General features: G+C 43.2%; 1 protein-coding gene across 2 annotated transcripts in view; it reads right to left on the minus strand.

Moving 5' to 3' along the window:
- SMAD1 (SMAD family member 1) overlaps positions 1–22,809 on the minus strand; it is a 39,980-nt gene that overhangs the window by 14,420 nt on the left and 2,751 nt on the right. For both annotated transcript variants that reach the window (XM_083755827.1, XM_083755828.1), the window contains exon 2: positions 7,104–7,686. In XM_083755827.1, coding sequence (XP_083611953.1) covers positions 7,104–7,503 — 400 coding nt within the window. In that variant the 5' untranslated portion in view covers positions 7,504–7,686. The remainder of the gene's footprint in view (positions 1–7,103; positions 7,687–22,809) is intronic.

Genomic DNA, 22,809 nt, shown 5'->3' on the forward strand with positions numbered 1-22,809 from the left:
GGAGCGCAAGGCTTGCGGGCGGCAGCCGGCAGCACGGATCACGGGGCGCCCTTTGGAGGCGGCCCCGTGCTCCGCGCTGGTGTTGGCCAGCCTTGCGCACCCGGGGAATCTCCCCCCGAGAGCGCAAGGCTTGCGGGCGGCAGCTGGCAGTGCGGGGCGCCCTTCGGAGGACGCCCCGTGCTCCGCGCTGGTGTTGGCAAGCCTTGCGCACCCGGGGGGCGCCCTGAAACAGAGGGCTCCCCATGCTGCGGACTGTAGCCTGCCGCCCGATGCGTGGGGCGCCCTGAAGCAGAGCGCCCCTCGCACCAGGCAGACATGGGCCAGCCCCACAAGCTCGGGGGACAGCGGGGAGGCGCAGCACCGCCATCCCACTGTTCCCCGACCTGGTTTTGGGGGGAAAAATAAAGGAAAAATTTTTTCCTTTATTTCCCCCCCCAAAAAAGTAGGTGCGTCCTATGGGACGGAGCGTCCTATGGGACGAAAAATACGGTATATGAAGGAAATAATTTTGCAACCAACACAGCTATTACAGAATCTGTGTGGTATGGTATCTTTGGTGAGCACCCATTGACATCCTTGCAATTAGATTCTGGACCAGCTGAAGGTTTCTGAAGTCTCAAGGCAGTTTCATGCAGAGGACATTACAGTAACCCAACCTGGATGCTAGCAAGGCATGCGTTACTGTGGCTGGGTCTGATCTTTTCTGGAACAGATGCAGACAGTGCACCAACCTAAGCTGGGCAAAGGCATCATTGTCCACAGTCACTACCCCATTAGACACAATCTCTAGACATACAATCTGCCTTCTCTGAATCTTCTGTCACCTGGCTTCCTGTGAACTCCCTGCATCTTCAGCAACAGCACTATTTGGACATTTAGATGCAGAGCCTGATGTAGGAGTTCCCCCAAACAATGAACCCGATTTTTCAAGTCTTGTCCAGAACAAGCCAAATCCCTATTCCAAGAGTCCATCTCTCTAACCAGGATCACCTCTTTCTTTTCTGAATTTTGCTTCAAGTTATTTCCCTTTGTTCAGCTCATTACTGCCTATAAGCACCAGGTCAGGACATTAACAGTTCCCCTGGTATCTGTTGAAAATGTTGCATCTTCTCCTGGGTTCCTGTAAGGAGACTGAGCCTAGAATAACTCATGCCTTGATTACCACAACAAGCCACATCTTTCCTCTCCTCTCTCACACATTTAAACAAAGGCATATGAAACACAAAGTTTTTTGGGGGGCGGGGGGGGGGCTTGTTTTGCATTTCGAGAATAGCTGGAAAGAGAATCTTCAAAGTGCTTTTAGCAATCTAAAAGTGGATACACTAGTCATTTTCTCCAAGGTTCCAGAGACACTGGATTTTCCATGCAAACGACAGACAAAAGGGCAGAGGGGAAAAGAAAGTGTCGCTTTTGGTACGGCGTTTCCTTAACAGCTCATGGAAACCATGTCGCTAATTTAAGACTCTCCCACATTGCGAAAGTATGTGAAAGCTGCCTATCATGAGATTTCCCTTAATAAAAACACAATTTGCAAAACACAAGCACCGTGAAGTGTGCTCTCAGAAGCAGAGATGTGGGACCAAGAACTACAGTAATTTAGGTCCCAGAAATGGCAAGAGGCTTCAGTCTGAACCTGCTGCAACAGAAGACAAACATTCATACTTCAACCTATACACATCACTTTTAATGCAGCTAGTAGTGAGTTAGTGGACCCCCCTGGTGGGATATAAATGCTAGCAATTGAGCTGGGAAGAGTTCCCTGTCCCAGACTCTGAGAAGGATTCTATACCTTTTCAGACACCTTTAAAAAAGCAGCAGGTCGACTTGAGTGTAGCTTCTCCCATTTCTGCGCTAGGAAATCTTCCCACCAGTGCCATCAGTACAAGCACAGGAGCTTCCCAGTGACCCGGGTCCCCCAAATTAACATCCTTGAGCAAGAGGGCAAAACCCCAAGAGGTTCAGATGAAAAACCTGCCTGTAGTTGGATTGGGATAAGCATGCTTAGCTTGATCAAGTTGGACACCTCCACTGTACAAAATAAATTGCTAAAATTCGACACAGCAGGAAAGGAAGCTGATCTCAGAAGTAGCTGCCAGCCCAGAGGAAGAGGCATAATCGAAGAGACAGCTTGAGACTTTGGCTATGTTGAGCCAAGCACACCTGTTGCTGCAAAGTAACCAAGAGGCACTGATCTGTTATTTGGAGAGGTTGCAAGATACTGGAGGATACAGCTGTAGAGCGTTATCACTTTCCTTTCTTGTAATGAAAAAGGAACCAATTTACAAGGAGAGCAGTTGCGTTCTGGTACTCTCTCTAGAGCAGGGGTCGGCAACCTGCGGCTCCGGAGCCGCATGCGGCTCTTTAACGCCTTTGCCGCGGCTCCGGGGTGGAGGCGAGGGGAGGAGGCGCATTTTCCTTTGTTCCCGTGCAGTCGCTGTCATCTGTGAGGCGGCGGCGGAGAGCAGAAGGCAGCGCCACTCTCCTCGCGAGTTGGGCGCAGGGCAGCGGCAGCAGGAAGGCTCCCCAAGGGCCGAGCGGCACGCGCCCGCCTTCCCCGTGAGCCATTGTTTTTAGTGCGCCTCCTTTCACTCATTGTTGCCCCGCGTGGTGAAGCGACCCCGGGTTGGGAGCCGCCAGGATCTCTGGAGCGAGTCCTCTTTCGGGGGTTGTGGGGGCTCCCAGCAGCAGCAGCTCCCGGCGGGAGCTCCTGCCGGGCGCGCAAGGCATGCAGACACTCGCCCGAAGCACGGGGAGCCCTCCGGAGGGCTCCCTGTGCTTCGGGCAACAGGCTGCCGCCCCAAGCCTCGCGCGCCCGACGGGAGCTCCTGCCGGGCGCGCAAGGCATGCAGACACTCGCCCGAAGCACGGGGAGCCCTCCGGAGGGCTCCCTGTGCTTCGGGCAACAGGCTGCCGCCCCAAGCCTCGCGCGCCCGACGGGAGCTCCTGCCGGGCGCGCAAGGCTTGCAGACACTCGCCCGAAGCACGGGGAGCCCTCCTTGCTTCGGGCAACAGGCTGCCGCCCCAAGCCTTGCGCGCCCGACGGGAGCTCCTGCCGGGCGCGCAAGGCTTGCAGACACTCGCCTGAAGCACGGGGAGCCCTCCGGAGGGCTCCCTGTGCTTCAGGCAACAGGCTGCCGCCCCAAGCTTCGCGCGCCTGGCGGGAGCTCCCGCCAGGCGCGCAAGGCTTGCGGACACTCGCTGGGGCTGCAGGCTGCTGCCCGCAAGCCTTGTGAGCCTGTGGGAACTCCCGCCGGGCTTGCAAGGCTTGCGGATAGCTTCCTGAAGCCTGGAGAGCGAGAGGGGTCGGTGCGTACCGATGCCTCTCGCTCTCCAGGCTTCAGCGAAAGCCTGCATTCGCACCATAGGACGCACACAGATTTCCCCTTCATTTTTGGAGGGGAAAAGTGCGTCCTATGGAGCGAAAAATACGTTATATAGCATGTCTTTGTTGCTGGCTGATTTGCTGCTATTGCTTTGCAATTTGCAGCTACTGTTTTGAAGGGGAGTGAAGAACACACACTCAAAAAAAGGTAACTTGTTAATATAACGTTTATTTCTATGAGGAGGAGTAATTCTGAGGGGTCAAACAAAAAATAATTAAAAAGTGTCAAAAAAGTTATTTTTATAATGACGAGGATAACATTGGGCTAAGAAACAATGTATGCAGTGTTATATTTGTTTTAAATGTCGCAATGGTTTTGCGGCTCCCAGTTGTTGTTTTTTCTTCGGAAACGGGTCCAAGTGGCTCTTTTTGTCTTAAAGGTTGCAGACCCCTGCTCTAGAGCAACTCTGTCGTCAGTAATGTCCGCTTTGTTCACCTAGTGATGGTTACTAACTAAAAGTTTGTTTTGCTGCACAGCAGCATTGCCAAGCACAATAGATGTAGCCCGCCTTGTCCCTACTCACAGAATGTTAGCTTAATGGTTGCCATCAATTTTATTTTATTTTAATTAATTTTTATAATGAAATGTTTCTAGAATGTTGCACTATTCTATTGTTGTTAGCCGCCCTGAGCCCAGCTTCAGCTGGGGAGGGCGGGATATAAATTATTATTATTATTATTATTATTATTACTCTTCTTTCCCTCTTCTGCACTTCTGAAAGGCCTTCTTGAAAGGTGAATGTCATAGTACAGGTGATAACCACAGCGTGCATCCAATCACATTAGGCCATGGGTTGGCAAACCAAGGTCCGCGGGCATACATTACAGGAAATTGGTTCAGGAAATATTTTAACAGGTTATCCCAGCACCTAAGAGCTTTACGAAGGGCTCGTTGAGACAGTTGCTGCTAACTGTGTGTGTATTTAAATTAAATGTGTATGCATGTGTGCCTTAAAAAAACCACACCGAACCACTCATTTCACTATCTATGAAGGAGATACTAGCACGGATACTTAAGGTTGGCCTACTTGTGGAGCTCAAGATGTCACTGAACTGCAACTCCCTTCATCCATGACCACTGGCTTTGTTGGCTGGAGTGATGGGAGTTGGAGCCCAACAACAACTGGTGGAAAGTTTAGGGAAGGCCGTTTTAGTAATATAATAAAACTACAAATCAGACAGTGTCTCTTAAGGGGAGCCTTAATATCCTCCCCTCTTACTATAGAGTGGGCCAAGTCCCAAGAACAACAAAAACTGAGGTCAAGACAAATTATTCATCCTAGAGGCTCTTTACAAGGAAAGTTTACAAGGAAACCAGAAGCCAGTTCTGTCTTCAATGTTTTAAAGCATATACCAGCCAAATGTTCCAAAATGTCCAAGTTTATAGAATACATCAGATTTCAAACACACACAAGCATCGTCACTACTAGCTATTTACCCAGGAAATTGGACTCTCTTGGGAGCAAAGGTGGGATATAAATGTAATATTTTTTAAAAGCAAAACCACTCTTTGTTCAGGTGTGACAAGGCATCCTCCAATTTAGGAAGGAAGAATTAGCATGGCAGATACATTTACCAAGAAGATTGCCAGTTTTTCTTTGTTCTGCTTGAAACTTAGTGCCTTCCACCACCTGCCTAAACTACATGCAGAGGGGTTCCAAGCTTACATCTCAATGTTTAAGAACTTAACCTACAGATTTATCCATGTGTTAGAATTATTGAAAAAAACTCTGCTGCCAGTGGGAGAGGGAGGAAAAGGTTTGCAACCCTACTTCCAGGACAGATAACAAGGTAAGAGAGCTACAGCTCTTAATCTGTGGTTATATCCAATTAAAATGAATTTCAGCACATTAACAAATTAGCTAAATTGCTTGTTCTTTCTTCCTTTTGCAATTTAATCCTAAGGTCAAAAGAGTGCACTTGAGTCTTCCGAATATGACTAGAGCACACCTACGTTAGTCATTTAAATTGTTAACTTGAAAATGCAGATACAAGAGAAGCCCAGCCCGGGAGGAGTAGACTGTGTTAAGTGTAATTACTTGGAAGTTCGTTGTACTGAGACATACAATATTTAGGATCTGTAAAAGGAACGAATTAGTTTGAAGGCAAAAGGTAGTTACTGAAGGACTGCTACCTTTGCATTACAAAACAAAAGACTTCACAAAACACAAAGTTTCCAAGACCAGAATTCACAGCCTTACAGCTCCAGGAAGAGACAAACATGACCCCTTATTACATTAGATTCAGAGGCATGTTTAAATATTTACCAAAAATCAGCCAGTTAGACTTAGCACAGTCTTTTAAACTACAACACTTTTGTGTACACAGCCCATGGCTTTGTATAGTCCGTTATAGCTAGCTGTTACAGACATGCCTGCGCAAGGCACTTCTTTCCGACAATTGTGCTGGAGTGTTTGCCAGATGACGACAAGCTTCCCCTATCACTTCTTCCTCCTCCCGTCTCTACATATATGCAGCAATCTTACCAGGAAGCATGCTGACAAAGCTTGGATTCTCCAAGCTTTGAATTGCCAGTTTTAAGTTACTTCTGCCCTTCAGCTGCAGTTAGCAGTCTCAGCTTTCCAAATGGAATATCACTTTTCACAGTGTTCACACACCCCCATACACACACACACACAAAATATCTATAGTACAGTTTTCTGGAGCTCAAGTATGCAAATTGGGATACTTGGAATAATTGGGATACTCCGTGCAACTTTTATCCATAGCAATCTCTCCCCCTCCTCCAGTTTAAAACGGAGAGAGAACCAGTTCTGGTCTATTAAAGTAATTTGCTGAACAAAAATTGCACTAGCTTTCCAAATCTGCTTATGGAAAATAGATTTACTGTGCAACCATTTACCTATCTGCTACACAGCCTCAAAACAGTGCACAACTATGGAATCAGTTTTGCCCCTCTCATTCAATGTTTATAATCTCTTATAAAAACACCAGGTGTACTAAAATCTAGTGTGGAACTAGGGAAAGATTTATTCAGTTCTAGCAAGGGCAACAGATCTACTAGTCTCATGAGCTTCTGAGCAGTTTTCCCCAACGTGGGACAGACAACTCGAAGCTGGCTTCCAACAAGATCTCTGCCTAAGAAACTGCTGCACCCAAGTCTAATATAGGAAGTCAACAGTCCGACACATAGTCATCAAAGCAGCTCGTTTATTTCACTGCTTAGCAGAACGCATTGCTGAAGGTCATATGCCACTGCAAGTTTTACTTTCACTTCCTCTACCACAGGGAGCCATTACTAACCTACTGAGTCACATAGTATTTGTAACACAGAGATTACAGCTATAATGTACAAGGGAGAGTGAAGTATATCAGTTTATTATGCCCTACAAGTACCTGAGTCTATCTTGAATACATGAGTAAGCATAGATGTGGTGAGCTACTGTCTTAAGATGGTTCAGTAGTATAGCTAAGATAACTGAGATAGCTCCATTGGATAGAGTGTGGTGCTGATAATGGCAAGGCTGCAGGTTCGATCCCCGTAAGGAACAGCTGTATAATCCTGCATAGCAGGGGGCTGGACTAGATGATGCTCAGGGTCCCCTCCAACTCTTATAATTCTAGGATCTACTCCCAACAAGCTGCGCATTCTATTTCTCTAGTTTAGCAGTCCTATAATCTTAAATCTGACTGCAGTTGAGCTGTTGGGAAAAGGCATTGCGTAAGCTAATAAAATCAAAGTATACATGAAGATACCTACCAGGACTTTCCACTCGCTTATAGTGATAGGGATTGATGCAAACTTCCTTCTGCTTTGAACCAAAGGGAAACTCACAGCATTCCAGTGGTTTAAGTTCATGATGGCTCTGCAGATCAGGCCAGCGCCACACACGGCAATAAATTACATGGGGCAGCCCTTTCCGATGGGACACCTGGAGCCTCCCATCCAGCGAACGGGGAATTGTGACACAGTTGCTGGGCTGACCTGGGCAGCTCAATGCCTTCTCCAACTCTTCCATTGCTCCTTTTTTCTTCTTCAGTTTTTTTACTAGGGCATCAACAGCTTTCTCAGCCCATTTTTCCTCTTCGTCCCCTTGCTTCCATCCTAGCAGTCTTTTAACAGCTGGGCTTGTGAAGGAGAACAAGCTCGTCACGTTCATGGTGAGTGATCAAACGCTTGAGAACAGCAAATCCTTCAAGGACTGCCCTACAACAGTCTTGGGCGAATTTATATGATTCCTTTAATCTTCCTAACCCAGAGTTCTTGAAAAGTTGAAACTAACATTCCAGCTTGTCAGATGTTCTTTCTTTAGTCTTTGGGATTCCAAATGCAAGTCAGGCACCTACGAAAGGGTAAAAGTGGGGAAAGGCAAAGATCAGATCTCTTTCATACAAACAATCTGAAGAAGCACAGATACTCTACCAGAATCTAAAAGACCACTGTTGGGTTACTGCAGAACTTTATGCCCGGGCAGAATTCAAACTATGGGGAAGTTCTCAGGAGTCAGCATAGGAAGAGCCACCGCTACAGCTGACTCATGAAGAAGACCAATTCCTCTTGAGAGATGAAAACTGCTTTCTACCATCCCCTTCACGAAACCACAATTAGTCAAGGTGGCACATTTAGCCAAGTATAGAGAGAGTAGGATGCATTTCACATCAGATTTCAAAGTCATTAAGCAGTTGGAATTAATTAAGAGATCTTCACACAGCTGGTCAGCTGACTACAACAATACAGTACTTGGATGTGTTCTGTACTCAAGTTAGAACACCAAAAGTCAGTATTTTCTGAGTCACCAGAAAATTTACTACATGGAAACTTTAAAATAAAAAGTTGATCAAGTTAACCACCTGCTTACAAAACCAGCAGACAGGATAAATTCATTTCAAATGCCTCAGAACCGTTGTGTTCTTAAGACACCTTCCAACAAAATCAAGAATTATTTCTCAAAAGGGATTTTAGCAGATATGGTTGCCGTGGCATTTGTAAATATGGCGAGACTAGAACGTTCCAAAATGGGTTTGCACACTTGGAGGAACAACCTGAAAGGGTGTTTGATTCAGCGATGACCCTCAAAGCTTTGAGCATTTTAACCTGCCTTGCCCCACCATCACATAAAGCCTGCTGCCCTGAGGACAGTGCTGGGAGGAACGTGTTGATGGAGGGTGGGGAATATCAGAACTGAGTGTATGTGGGACTTCCCCTATCTTTCACCAGGAATCTGTGTGAACCTCTGTGTACCAGTCAGCGGGATGGCACAGGAAAGGCAGTGTTGTTCACTTGCATTCTAGACACACGGTGTTGCAGCTGGTTCCCAACAGTGTGGAGAGAGGTATACAGAGCTCAGCATGGTGGCACAGCCAATCCAATGCTTCTGCCCAGCTCACATCACATGAAGCACCCCTCCCTACAGCATCCTTTAATGGTCGGAAGACAGGTGGGCTACCTCACTGAGTTTTACTGCCTCTGCTGAAAGCATCTTTTAAAATGGTGATCCCCACCCCACCCCCCGCTATAGCTTGTTTCTTTGTTGACACACACTTACTTGCTTTCTAGCTTCTGTTACTTTTGAGATCCAAATATAAATAAGATAAACAAAAGATGCTACATAGGTGTTTTGAAATAAACACTCAAGCACATGTCTGCCAAGTTTCTAGTTTCCAAGAATCACAAAGAGCCTCCTTGCTTCTGAGATTTTGCCAATACATTCCATTTTCCTTTCTGCCACTTTTAGTTTCTGCAGTGCATCATTTCCTGTATTACTCTGAGCACAAAGTGGCCTTATCAGCCAGAAGTACAAACAACAGTTAACATGAGTTTGCATATGACACCTACTCTGTACTTTCCCAAATAAATGTACCCTTCTGAGAAATAGGCTTTTGTGCTTCCAGCAACCCAGAAACGTTCCAGCCCATGAATATAAGTGTCTGTGCAAAAGGCAGGGCACTCAACATAAACCATTAGAGTTCCTTCACCCCAAAAATACCTTGACCCAATTTTTGTCATCACCTGGTTTTGATCCCAATTAGCATTCACTGTTTTATACCTAGTGTGATAAAGCAGCTACTTTGAATATTAGGGAAGTAAAGAGTGTTCCATTCCTCCTTGGAATTTGAATTTCAATCCTTTGGTTATCATGCAACAACAACCAAGTAACTCAGTGTAAGCAGTCTTAGCACATAAGTTATAATGACCAATTTCTCTACTTCTGTCTGGACACCAGATGCTTAAAACTCAAGCCTACACCCACATCAAGCACCAAGATAATATTTGGAAGCCCTTTTCCAAGCCCCCCCCCCCATGTTCTGAGGTGAGGTGGTGGTGTGTGGGACTGGCTGGGGAAGACCTGTTTGGTTGTGGCACCCTGCTAACAGAACTCTCCCTCCAGACAGAATCACCAGCCACCTACCAACATAGAAAGAAATGGGAATCCTCCAAGATTACTGCATCATCATTTATCACTCAGACCCTGGGTAAAATCCTGTGTTGGACAAACAGACCTTCCCCTTCTGATCCTCCTCAAAATCTGTAGGGACCCTCTAGAGCAGATGAAGGGAGGGGAGCATGAGGTATTGAAGGGGTAGGCAACCTAAGGCCCATGGGCTGGATGTGGCCCAATCGTCTTCTCCATCCAGCCCACGGACGGTCCAGGAATCAGCGTGTTTTTACATGAGTAGAATGTGTGCTTTTATTTAAAATGCATCTCTGGGTTATTTGTGGGGCATAGGAATTTGTTCATATATATTTTTTCAAAATATAGTCCGACCCACCACATGGTCTGAGGGACCAGCCCACAGCTGAAAAAGGTTGCTGACCCCTGAGGTATTGCAAGGAAAAGTCAGTTCAACTCATGCACCCACACAACTGGCTATCATCCCCCCCACAACCCCGTGTTAGAAACTTAGATATACAAGCTAATCGCCAAATGGTGCCTTAAACCCAGGTTGCAGTCACCAGTACAGACTGTCTGGTCGCTATTCCTCCCCCTCGTGGAAATAATAATAATAAATTAGAAATAAATAAATAAATTCATTAGTCTACAGTTTTGTAGTTTAAAGGGGGGGAAATCTCAAAGCAGTTTACAACATTTTTTTAAAAATCAAATAAAACAATCCAGAATAAAACAGGGGCAAGTCTCAGATCAGCCTGCTGACTTCTTTTCTACCAGCCTATAAAGAGGCTAGTAGCCAGCATGTGGGTGGTGCTGTGGTCTAAACCACAGAACCTCTTGGGCTTGTCGATCAGAAGGTTGGCGGTTCGAATCCCCGCAATGGGGTGAGCTCCCATTGCTTGGTCCCTGCTCCTGCCAACCTAGCAGTTCGAAAGCATGTCAAAGTGCCAGTAGATAAATAGGTACCGCTCCGGCGGGAAGGTAAACGGTGTTTCTGTGCGCAGCTCTGGTTCGCCAGAAGCGGCTTAGTCATGCTGGCCACATGATCTGGAAGCTGTACGCCGGCTCCCTCGGCCAGTAAAGCGAGATGAGCGCCGCAAACCCAGAGTCATCCGCGACTGGACCTAACGGTCAGGGGTCCCTTTACCTTTACCTAGCCAGCATTTCTATGCCAGATGAAGAATAGGGGAAACTGATCTGTAATAGTTTTGCCAGCTGTGGCATGAAGACTACGTTCTCTCACCCAAACACCTGCAGAGGGTTGTACAAAGAGCCACGGGTGCATGCATACCTTGCATCCGTGAGAAATATCTATGAATTTCAGCACACTGGTGGAAAGGCAGCACAAACAATTACTTTTTCAAGAACAAAGTGCTGTAAGCTTCCACAGTGCTTTTGCCTTTCCACAAAGATCCATCACCACTCCCAACTGCGACTGTTACAAACACCTGTTTTTTTAACGGCAGTTTTACACACACTGCGTGGGTGTGTTAAGATACACAAAAGCAGGATACCAGACGTTTCTGCCTATATTTAGATCTGCCTGGTCAGCTGTAATTGCATAATTTCATCAGGACCTTCTGCAACGGAAATACATCCATATTCATCACACAGGCATCAAAGGAAACATCTTTACAAGCCATATCCTTTTACAAACCAACACATGGTCTCATGCCACTCTCCCCAATTGTTGAATTCCTCCTTTAGGAAGGGCAGGGGATTTTATTCCTTTATCAATAGCAAACTCATTTCCCCTTATGGTTAGAAGGACAAAAAAGGTGGGGCTTTTCTCACAGGTGAACGAAGCGGGGGTGGGGTGAGGGGGGAGTGGAGACAACCGAGAGAAGGGGGAACTGCTTTGCCACTAATGAAGTTCTGACAAGAAAGAGAGCTCTTTGGGATCAACTTCACAAATGTGGTAGAAAGCGCTTTGGGAACTCAAATGCATTTGGGGATGTTTTGCATTTATATTATAGAAGCAGGTACAGTAAAGGTTTTGCTTCGTTCCTACATGTGATCAAAAGTCATCGACTTTCCTCACGGAAAGGCAAGATCTCTTAGGTATGCACCGCATGGAGGCTCCTTATATGGCACACAGCTGCCGCTTTGGTGTGGCTCAGGCATGCCCCATGAGGAGGCCAGATGGAGTTAGTCAGCCATTCCTGGCAGAAGCATATCTGTCAAGGTGTTTGTCTTTCCTTACAGCACAAATCTGCTGGCAAAAACAGGGAAAAAATTTACCTGAGCATTCCTGCCCAAGCAGTGTCTCTCAAAAGGGGTGTCCTTCATTCCTTTCCCCTCCCACAGCAGCTATGCACTATGGATTTTTTCCTCCTCAAGGAGTATGTGACCAGTCTGACAGGAGAGATCTCACTACCTTAGAAATAGTCACTTACAGAAGATTTCATAGTTGAATGGGCTGAAGAGCCTAGATCTGCTGCAGATTTATTAATACCTGAATCCCTTAAGCAATTAAGAGTTCACTGTTCCAAATTAGAAATCCACTTGCCTTTTAAAAGCTCTGCATTGTACTTAAAATGAAGGCACAGAATCCACTTTTTAATCAAAACAATGTGTTCAGCTGGTGTCTGTTGTCTTGACACGTGAAAATACTCCAATATCTACTCAGTACCAAAAAAAGGAAAGAGTGGTATTCAATTAAGTTTTAGTCATAGGCTCATGGAAATTAATAAACAAGGTGTAGGTCCATTTATTTCAGTGGGTCTACTCTGAGTAAGGTGGGACGCAGGTGGCGCTGTGGGTTAAACCACAGAGCCTAGGACTTGCCGATCAGAAGGTCGGCGGTTCAAATCCCCACGACAGGGTGAGCTCCCGTTGCTCGGTCCCTGCTCCTGCCAACCTAGCAGTTCGAAAGCACATCAAAGTGAAAGTAGATAAATAGGTACCGCTCTGGCGGGAAGGTAAACAGTGTTTCCGTGCACTTGCTCTGGTTTGCCAGAAGCGGCTTTGTCATGCTGGCCACATGACCCGGAAGCTGTACACCGGCTCCCTCGGACAATAAAGCGAGATGAGCGCCGCAACCCCAGAGTCGGCCACGACTGGATCTAATGGTCAGGGGTCCCTTTACCTTTACCTTTGAGTAAGACTTGATCAAATACCACCTTTCCTCTGTCATGTTATGTTTCTTACTTTAAGTAAAGCTAAGCCAAATTCCAAAAGGTAACCACACAGAGAGATGCAAAAACCCTGGATACAATAGGTGACACTTGGTCAACTAAATGCACCAAGAACTGAAGCTACAACTGCTGCCTTTAGAAACCCAGAATAGGGACTTGGCAATACTGATGAATACTGGATATTGGGGTGCTTCATACATCACAGGAAGTGAACCTGCATTCATGGTTTGTTTTCCCAAACAAACCACCAGCAGCTTGTGATTTCTTCACAAGAAAGAATGCACAAGCACTGGTTCTCACATAACACTGAGCCAAGGCTCCTGGTTTCATCTACTGGACAGGGTGGAGCCAAAATTGTAAGCCATAAACCAAGGGTAGGAAACTTCCACACTGCAGACCAATTGTGGGCCACTAGGAGATCCAATTTGACCCAATACCAAATTTCCCAAAGCCATGCTCACTATGGACTAGTGATGTCAGCTAATGAGTTAGGAGGACAGGTTTAAGTTTAATTTTACACTGGCTGTGTTTTGAACCCCTCAAAATGCATTGTTCAGCTACATATGTTTTGGAGATATTCAAGTTCAGCTCTCATTACATGTTCCTTTGGCAACCTCCAAAAATAAGCTTTTTACAAACTGTGAAGTTGTGTTTGATAGCAGGAACTCCAAAGCCCGTAAAAGCATATTAGCCAAACAATGTACCAATAGGTACCATGCTCAATTTTGCCCCGATATATTCACTACGTATGCCTATATATCAGAAGAAGCTGCGTCTTTTGAATATACACCCAAGTCCCGCTATCACTTGCTATCTGAAAATTCACTTATCTACACAAAAAGAATTATGCTTAAACCTTGCTATACACCCCACAGATTCATTTTATCTGAAGAGCCAAATTCCTGGCTTCCTTGTTTCTTTGTGGTTTGCTGCTTGGCAGCAGCCATTTTGGAGCAAAAACCATGGAGAGAGGCAGAGAGGGAGGGAAATTGGACAAATCAGTTTACTCCTTTGGCTACAGCCATTTCAGGAAGAAACCATGGAGTGAGTGAGGAAAGAGCAGACAAATCCCACATTAGAAGTATTTCCATAGGAAATAATGGAGATAATGGACTCGTTATGCACATGCTCGTCTAACAAAAGATTTCCAGAGAATGTGTTGTGTTCGTAAGGTGGGGCATGTCTGTATAATTAGTCAGAAATGTGTATAAATTTTATATAGTTAATTCCATAATAGAATGCCATTTTACTTTGCAGTTTCTTTAAGAGGGATGGAAAACATGCAGTTATTTGACTTGGGGAGTCTCTAGATCAAAACTCTTTCCATGCAGAGTTTGTGGGATGCCCACTGGCATGTACAACCCAGATTTCTCTACCCTAAACCATGTTCACTTAAACCAAGGAATAGAATTGCATTTTGGAAGCCTAAGAGTTTTCATTCGCTGAACACAGAAAATGAAACAAGCTGTAACTTGCAGATTCTCCTCATTAATCAAATTTGCAATACAAGTCATCCAACTTAGATTTGGAACTCTTGCAGATTTAGGAATATACCAAGTTTCCTCATAGACTGCTAGTGTGAGAAACTTATAAACAGAAGTGAAAACACTTGTCTAAGATATTTGATAGAAACTGCCTCTTCCCCAATTTTTCTTTCATGAACATGCAGCTGCCTTTTGCTTTAAGTAGTGTACTACAGTATATCTGATTTATAAAGGCTATGTTTGGGCATGTACACTTATGCTGAATTTATTACTAGTTCATGCAAATTGACTACCTAACTGGAGTTTCTCTCTGACCCCCAGGGAACTGCATTAAATACAAGTTTTGCAACAGGGTGAAATGAAAGTTAAGCATGTGAACATATGCAGCACAACACAATCTGTTTAAATACCAGAGGAGAGGGAAGATGTGAAATAACAGAGGGGAGGAGTCATATATTTTTTTTTTAAAATCTAACGTTGTAGTAACCTAATTGTACACAAATCTATTTATTCTGGAATACTGCGTAACATTTGATCATAGAAAAAAATTCAACTCAGATAACGTTCATCCCAATTACACATTTAAGACAACCTCTAGTTTTACTAAGCTACCCTAGTATGCCTCAATCGTAAAAGTTGTCATGACAGCTGACAGTTCAAGTTACACATTCTGAGAAAGCCATTTTAAATATTTGGCCTTTTGTGAAATTTTTACACACCAAAGAAAGCTTATACTGTACTCCTGAAGCTTTCAGCTGGTTTAACCACAAAAGGTGCTCAAAGTTATAAATAAGTTATAAATGAGATCTTCAAAGTCTACCACCTTAGAAGTATTATCTACTTTTAAAACAGGGGCTTTTAATTTCTATCTCGAAGGATTAGGACGGGCTACAGTTGTATTACACAAGATATAATAAAGCCCACATCCTTAAATGCGTAACAATGAGCACCAAGGCCAGGCCTGCCTTAAAGGTCTTGAAAACATCTCCAGGTAGAAAAAGTTCACAGCTGTCCAACAGCCATCAAGACCGCCATACTATTCACTCTTGTCTAAACCTGTCATATGGTTGCAAGATTCAGTTTCCTCTGCTCTGAGAAATCACAAGGGAATATCGTGGAGGATGAAATATAACATATGTCGTGCTCAAGTAATTTAATGTTTTAAAATAGGGCTGCATTATTTCATTTTTTGTTTTTCTTCATGTTGTGAATGATTTTGCTACCCCACCCTATTTTATCCTCACAAGAATCCTGAAAGGTAGGTTCAGACAAGTGGTGGTGGCTGGCCCAAGTTCATGGCCAAGTTGGGATTCAAACTTGGGCTTCCTCGTCCTTGTCTAAACAAATCTACGACATTGACAACATTTGATTAAAGACTGATCACCACACCAATCACTCAAATCTACTAAGGAGGCGCGTCAGATTACTCAGGCACATTTTTACAATACAACAACTGCCATCTGAAGAGTTCCATCATTTCGTACACACTGCATCTAAAAACAACAGAATAGGATCCAGAACTATTGTTCTCATTCATATTCGTGTTTAAAGCTCAACCACCCAACAAATACTTCTTTGTCTGGGTGACAGCCCTCGTTTATAAATATTCAAACAAAATGAAAGGTGCAGGCTTTGAAACCACTGCAGACACTGGTGGTATCTGCAAATCACAAACAGAAGCTGGTGGTATCTGCTTGGTACCAATTTAAGACACTGAGTCTTTAACAGGCATTCTAGGAAGAACACACATTTCTAGTCTAGTCTCAGTTTGTGCCAGTTCTACTGGGACAGAGTTTGGGGGAACAAAATGGCTGCAGCCTTCGCAACATCCGCACTGAAAAGGACTCCTCCCTGGGCTTTCAAAACAGAAGCCTCAATGGATCTAAGACCACTCCAAAATTTTACAGTGTTCAAGGGAAATGAACATTATACCACCATTACCAGTGATATGGCATTAAATTTTCTACAAAGTCTTTTTTTTATTTCATAAAATTGGAAACACAATGAATGAACACAACAGGGCAGCTGGAATGGAAACGATACCAGTCAAGACTAAAATCAGAGTTGTAATATCACTTTTGAGGTGACTATAACCAGGGACACAGGTTACTAACAAAATCAGTATAAAATGTAAATAATGTAAAGAACTGTATGCAGTTGAGTAGTCTTATCTTAATATTCCAATAAAACTAATATTCAAATATCCCAATTTAAATGTTTAAGCCAGGCAGACAGAGCAATCCTAACACAGGTGAATCATACTGGCCAGGACAAAAGGTAGAGGGGGAGAAATGTTTTTGCTGAACCTGTTCCAGGCTTGTAGAACTGAAAGTCCCAGACTGAGCCCGACTCAAACAGATGAAACAGCTTTGGATCCAGCAAATCAATGGCTGCCTCTGCTCTATCCCCACCCTGCCCTCATAATACCCCTTTTGGGGTGGGGACTACGTTTGTTACTGGCAGCTGAAAGACTGCCAGTGATAGATACTCAACTGCCTACACTTCTTACTGCTTACAGGCACAGACTCTGTATGTATGGATGAATAGAATAATATTTGGAATGAGTTTATACAAAATGTAGTAGGCTATTAAAATTTGCAAAAGCACTAGGACAATAACACTATACCAATTTATACAAGAATGTATGGGAATATCACATATTGTTCTCTCTTTTTCCGTATTTTTGCTTTTATCTTCTTTGTTTTTCCCCCTCTCACTTTTCCTTCTTTTTTTCTGTATCACTTTATTTCTTTTATTTTTTTTCTTTTTTTTAATAATATTTTTATTGAGTTTAAGAAATACAGAAAAAAGAATAAAGGATAGATATAAGAAAACAGAAAAAAAGAATAACAAATTTCCATGTTCTTTTTTCATCAAATCTAAAGGACTTCCCCGCATCCTCCAAACCCTGCATTCTCTATAATATAAAGCATCAGCAATTTGTTAACTTATTTCAAAGCTTATTGTATCTTCCATTTTATCATGTTCCCTAATTTCAAATATACTATAACTCAATTTTTGTACGTTTTATATTAAACACAATAAAGTTGTTTCATTATTTTACCTCTAAATTCTTGTGTCTTAATTTCCATTTCATTAACTTACATTTGCTGAAGCTAGAGTTTCCTAAAAGGTGCATTTTTTTTAAACATTCATACAGCTTATAGTATTTTTTCAAATAGTCCTTAAACTTTTTCCAGTCCTCCTCGATTGTTTCTTCTCCCCAGTCTCGGATTCTGCCAGTCATTTCGGCCAATTCCATGTAGTCCATCAACTGCGATTGCCATTCCTCCAGCGTGGGTAGATCTTGTGTCTTCCAATGCCTTGCAATCAAGATCCTAGCTGCCGTGGTAGCATACATAAAAAAAATTCTATCTTTCTTAAGTACTCTCTGGTCTACAATGCCCAACAGAAAGGCCTCCGGTTTCTTAGGTAAGGTAAATCTAAGTACCTTTTTTAGTTCATTATGAATCATCTCCCAAAAGGCCTTCACTTTCGGGCAAGTCCACCAGAGATGAAAGAATGTCCCTTCCGCCTCTCTGCATTTCCAACATTTATTGTCAGACAGATGGTATATCTTAGCTAATTTGACTGGGGTCATGTACCACCGGTATACCATTTTCATAATATTTTCCTTCAAGGCAGTGCATGCCGTGAATTTCAAACCGGTGTTCCATAACCTTTCCCAGTCTACAAACATAATGTTGTGCCCCACATCCTGCGCCCATTTTATCATGGCGGATTTGACTGTCTCATCCTGTGTATTCCACTTAAGCAGCAAGTTATACATTCTCGAAAGTAGTTTATTTTTTGGCTCTAACAATTCTGTCTCTAGTTTCGATTTTTCCACCTGGAATCCAACCTTTTTATCTATTTTAAAGACCTCCTGGATTTGGGCATAGTGCAACCAATCTCGCACCTTGGTTTTCAGTTTTTCCAAGCTCAGCAACCTCCAATTGTCTCCAATTTTTTCAATTATTTCCCAATATTTAGGCCAATGGGCCTCCATGTTAAGTCTCTTACGTGCCTTGGCCTCCACCGGTGAGAGCCACCTCGGAGTCTTACTCTCCAATAAGTCTTTATATTTTGTCCAGACCATCAAAATTGCTCTTCTGACAATATGGTTTTTAAACAATTTGTGCACTTTAACCTTGTCATACCACAAATATGCATGCCACCCAAACGCATTATCAAACCCTTCCAGATCTAGGACATCAGTGTTCTCCAATAGAATCCAATCTTTCAACCAGCAGAAGGCTGCAGCTTCGTAATATAACCTCAAGTCTGGCAGGGCAAATCCCCCTCTTTCTTTCGCATCCGTTAGTATTTTAAACTTTATTCGGGGCTTTTTGCCCTGCCAAACAAACTTAGATATACCCTTCTGCCACTTTCCAAAACATTCCACCTTGTCCACAATCTGTAGGGCCTGAAACAAGAATAACATTTTCGGCAATACATTCATCTTTACAGCAGCTATTCGGCCTAACAAGGAAAGTTTCAATCTTGACCATATTTCCAAATCTCTTTTGATTTCTGACCAACATTTCTCATAGTTGTCTTTAAACAAATTCAAATTTTTGGAGGTCAGATGCACCCCTAGGTATTTTACTTTTTTAACCACATTTAGTTCTGTTTCTTTAGAGAACTCATCTGTATATATATGCCTGCACTTCTCGCACCTACACCAGGAAGCAAATATCAGGAGCATAGGACAGTTTTGCTTATTGATCCCCCACACACCCATATCAAATGTTTTTGTTCAGCTGCTTTTTTGGAGGGGGAGGGAATGAGATAATTTATACAACATGTGAAAATTTAACATGGTACATATTTAGTAAACAGACCTAAAACAAAACAAGTACCGTATTTTTCGCTCTATAACACGCACCCGACCATAACACGCACGTAGTTTTTAGAGGAGGAAAATCCGTAGGCATGCATTCCCTCCACAACACACACACAACACACAACACCCTTACTTTCTAGGAGGAAAAAAGTGAGTGTTATGGTGGAAAAAATACAGTATGTTAAATCAAAATTTTAATTGATTTAGGGCAGCCGGAAATTTTCCATGAAGTTTCCAAATTCAAGATTTCCCAGAAAACCCACAACACTTCCCCTCTCTCCTGCTACTCAGTTCACAGGACTTGCCAACCATCACTTCCTCCCTTCTTAACTGGATTTCATTTTATATCCCTGGTTTTGGAAGAAGTTGCATCTAACTCATACTGTACCAGTGGTACAAAAAAACCCACAACCAATAACTTATTTGAAGCACTAACACACTGTATCCCCAAGTAAAACTACCCTGGCTATTTTCTGAATGCATAAGAATGTCATCTGTAGAGTCTTTTTGTTCAACAGAATGCAACTCTTGAGGAAATAACATTTTCCAGTTTGTAGCAGAATTCAGCAGCACCAATTGGCTGAGGCTGGTGATGAGACCAAGAAGCCTCCCCCTGGATTAGATTTTCAACCAATTTTAACTTTCTCCTTAAATATAAAGGTGCCAACTATATTTATGCATTAAGAATTCTATTTCCCCCCCCCCCCACCCTTGAAAGCCAGATAAAACATGTGAACTGGGAATGTGGATGGGAAGAACAGGGAAACAAGGACCAGGTCAGGATTGGGACTAGAACAAAATCTGTTCTTTTCAGTTGAAAGCCAGGCTCACACCACAGTGTCTGACTTGAGATATGTCTGTATGGAACCCAATCTGCCACTTTCATACATGTAAATCAAAGCTGTTAAGTGCCCAAGCCTTGAGCAAGTCACCAAGGAGATGTTAGGAAGCTTGAATTGAACAGGTTTACACCATGTTCAAGTCACAAAGTTACTGTGCAGCCATGGTGCAATTAGTAGTTTTGAGATTCAATGGTCTCTTACATGATTTGTTACCCATCTCCATAAACATGATCCGTATACAGGAATATAACCAGGATTTGCAGAAAGCTGCATTAAAATTTGTATCTCACTTCTTTCCTAAACACATTGAATGCTTACTTTTAGACAAACAATACTAAAATGCTGTCTTCTATTTTTCAGCTGAATTTTTTTTCATGGGAATTTGGAGGTACTATTATTCCTTTATTTGCCAAAATTCCATATGCTAACATTTATCCAAATCTTCATCTTCACCCCTACAGCCCCAAGACATTTTGCTCTGAAAAAACAGTCATTGTTTTGTTGCACAGTATGGCTTGGATACCATAGCTAGATGGATGGCAGTGTATTTTGGAAAGACTGTTGTTCCAAGAGCATTTTCATTCCTTCCAATCTCATAACTGTTTGATCTGGAAGCATGATTGGGCATGTACCTACCAGAAATAGGGCTACTGGAAGAAGGTATTTTCACACACTATTCAGCAAAATCATTTCCTGCATCAGTCCAAGCTGAAAGGCACATTGTCCCTCGCCCCAATTCAAGTGTATTTATGGGCCCTGAACATTCCAAAAACTTTCTACCAATCAAACCTTCTATTTTCCAGCTCCAATAATAAGTGGATTTGTAGTGGCCAACACTGTTGTAGTGACCCAAGTCTTGTTTGTTCAACACAAAAGCAAGCCCAGTTGGTCTTTTGGATCCAAGATCCTAACAGTGCCAAGGACTGCAGCTTGCATACAAAAGTACAGCACATGCAATTTACTTTTTTCTTATTGTTATTTGATACTCAAAAGCAGGATCTGTAGTTTCTGCAGCACCATGGCTGCCAGGGAGCTTGCTGCATTCACAATCTGGATTAACTGCAAAGTGTTTGCTTGCAGACAAAGCAGCTTTCATTAGCCTCCTCACATCTGTATCCCACCCATGCCCCCAAGCAGAATTTCTGCTATACAACTCTTGAGAGTTAAACTGGGTTGAATGGCGATTTTTAGCTGGACTCTCAGTACAAAGTCATAATGACAAATGGCAATGATAATTTGGTGGCCTGCTGCAAAGCGGTGTATCAGGATAAGCCAGCTTTCAATTTAATTTAATTTAGAATATTTGTAGTTTAATTTTTACTTTACATTGTTTAGTTAGCAAATGGGGGGCGGGGTTCCCCTGTGGTAGTCTGTTCTTCAATAAGCTCCCTTACCAATTTAAGTTTTATGAGAACATACTTGCAAAGACAAACAGGGCTCTCAATTATTTACTTCTAAATATTCGCCTCTGTATTACTCACAAAAGAAGAATATGGGTGTTGGAGTTCCAACACTTGCTTTCATAATATATTTAATTATGATGACTGAACTAACAAGCTCACAGGCTGACCCCCCTCATTTCACCCTGATGTATCATTTTGCATTTCACTGCTGTAAGTCAATTTGAGATCTACAGCAGGTTGGAAAGGCTAGTAATGATGCTCTCTGCAGTCTCTAGGGAGTCCACATTATACACAGCTTACATTATTTATAAAGCCTAGATGATGCGTCCATTAGCCTTGCAGGATTACACACCAAGAGATACCACTTACACTTGACAGTACTGACTGCTGCATTGCCAGCACAGCTTAATTCAAGTTTACCTACTCCCTAAGCTGATCTTTCCTTCTGTTTACATACATTAAGGTGGATTGCTGTGAGAAATTTGTTTGGAAATAATCACTGCCACTTTAGCTTCATGCTTTCATTCTCAGAACAAACCAGACTTTACACATAAAAGTTCTTTTGAGCTTCTCTCTTGTCTGCTATGCAGCAGCATGCAAGTGTGAAAGGAAGAAATGTGTTTTTAAAAGCACATTTAAAATCTATTAATTTTTGCAGCAACATAGATTTACAATCACAATTTCAATTTGTTGTCACCTGTGAACATATACGTTCTTCCTCCACCTACCACTATCTTTTAAAGTTGAATACATTTTAGGGAATAGCTTTTCCCATGTTTAATCTCTCCTTCCCATACAGAAACAAGGGGGAAGCCACATTGTCAGTTCCACAACACTGGGGGGGAGGGGAGAATTAACAGCCACCCTCTTTCTCTGCTATCCTTGCTACTAATGTCCTAAAACAAGGGAGGGAGAATGGGTTTGTGTATGTGTTTATCTTCAGGAGGGGTATGTATGAGCATAAGAGGGTGGTGAAAAGACACGGCTTTCCTCCTGTCCCTGTCAGTTTTACAAGAATATAGAGGGAGGAAATGATGGTGGAGTGATATGGGACAAATGATGCTTGTGGGATTGCATCCGTCTATTCACAGGGCAGTATAGGATAGCATCTGGTATAAGCAGGTGGGGATATGTTTTCTCCCACTCCAGCGCCAAGGGCTGCAGTGACATTTGAAACAGGAAAGCCATAATTTGTGAATAGTGGCAGGTGTGCATTAACTGAAGGGATGGGGAAAGGCCGAACGATAAACAAAGGTGTCTTAATATTTTCCCTATCTTTCTCCTGCGGAACTTTAAAACGTGCGATTGCAGCCGTAAGAGTTTTTCGCCATCAGCGCTATTATCTAGAATCTATATTGCCTT

Source organism: Podarcis gaigeae (assembly GCF_964106915.1).
Source record: "Podarcis gaigeae genome assembly, chromosome: 9".
NCBI lineage: Eukaryota > Metazoa > Chordata > Lepidosauria > Squamata > Lacertidae > Podarcis > Podarcis gaigeae.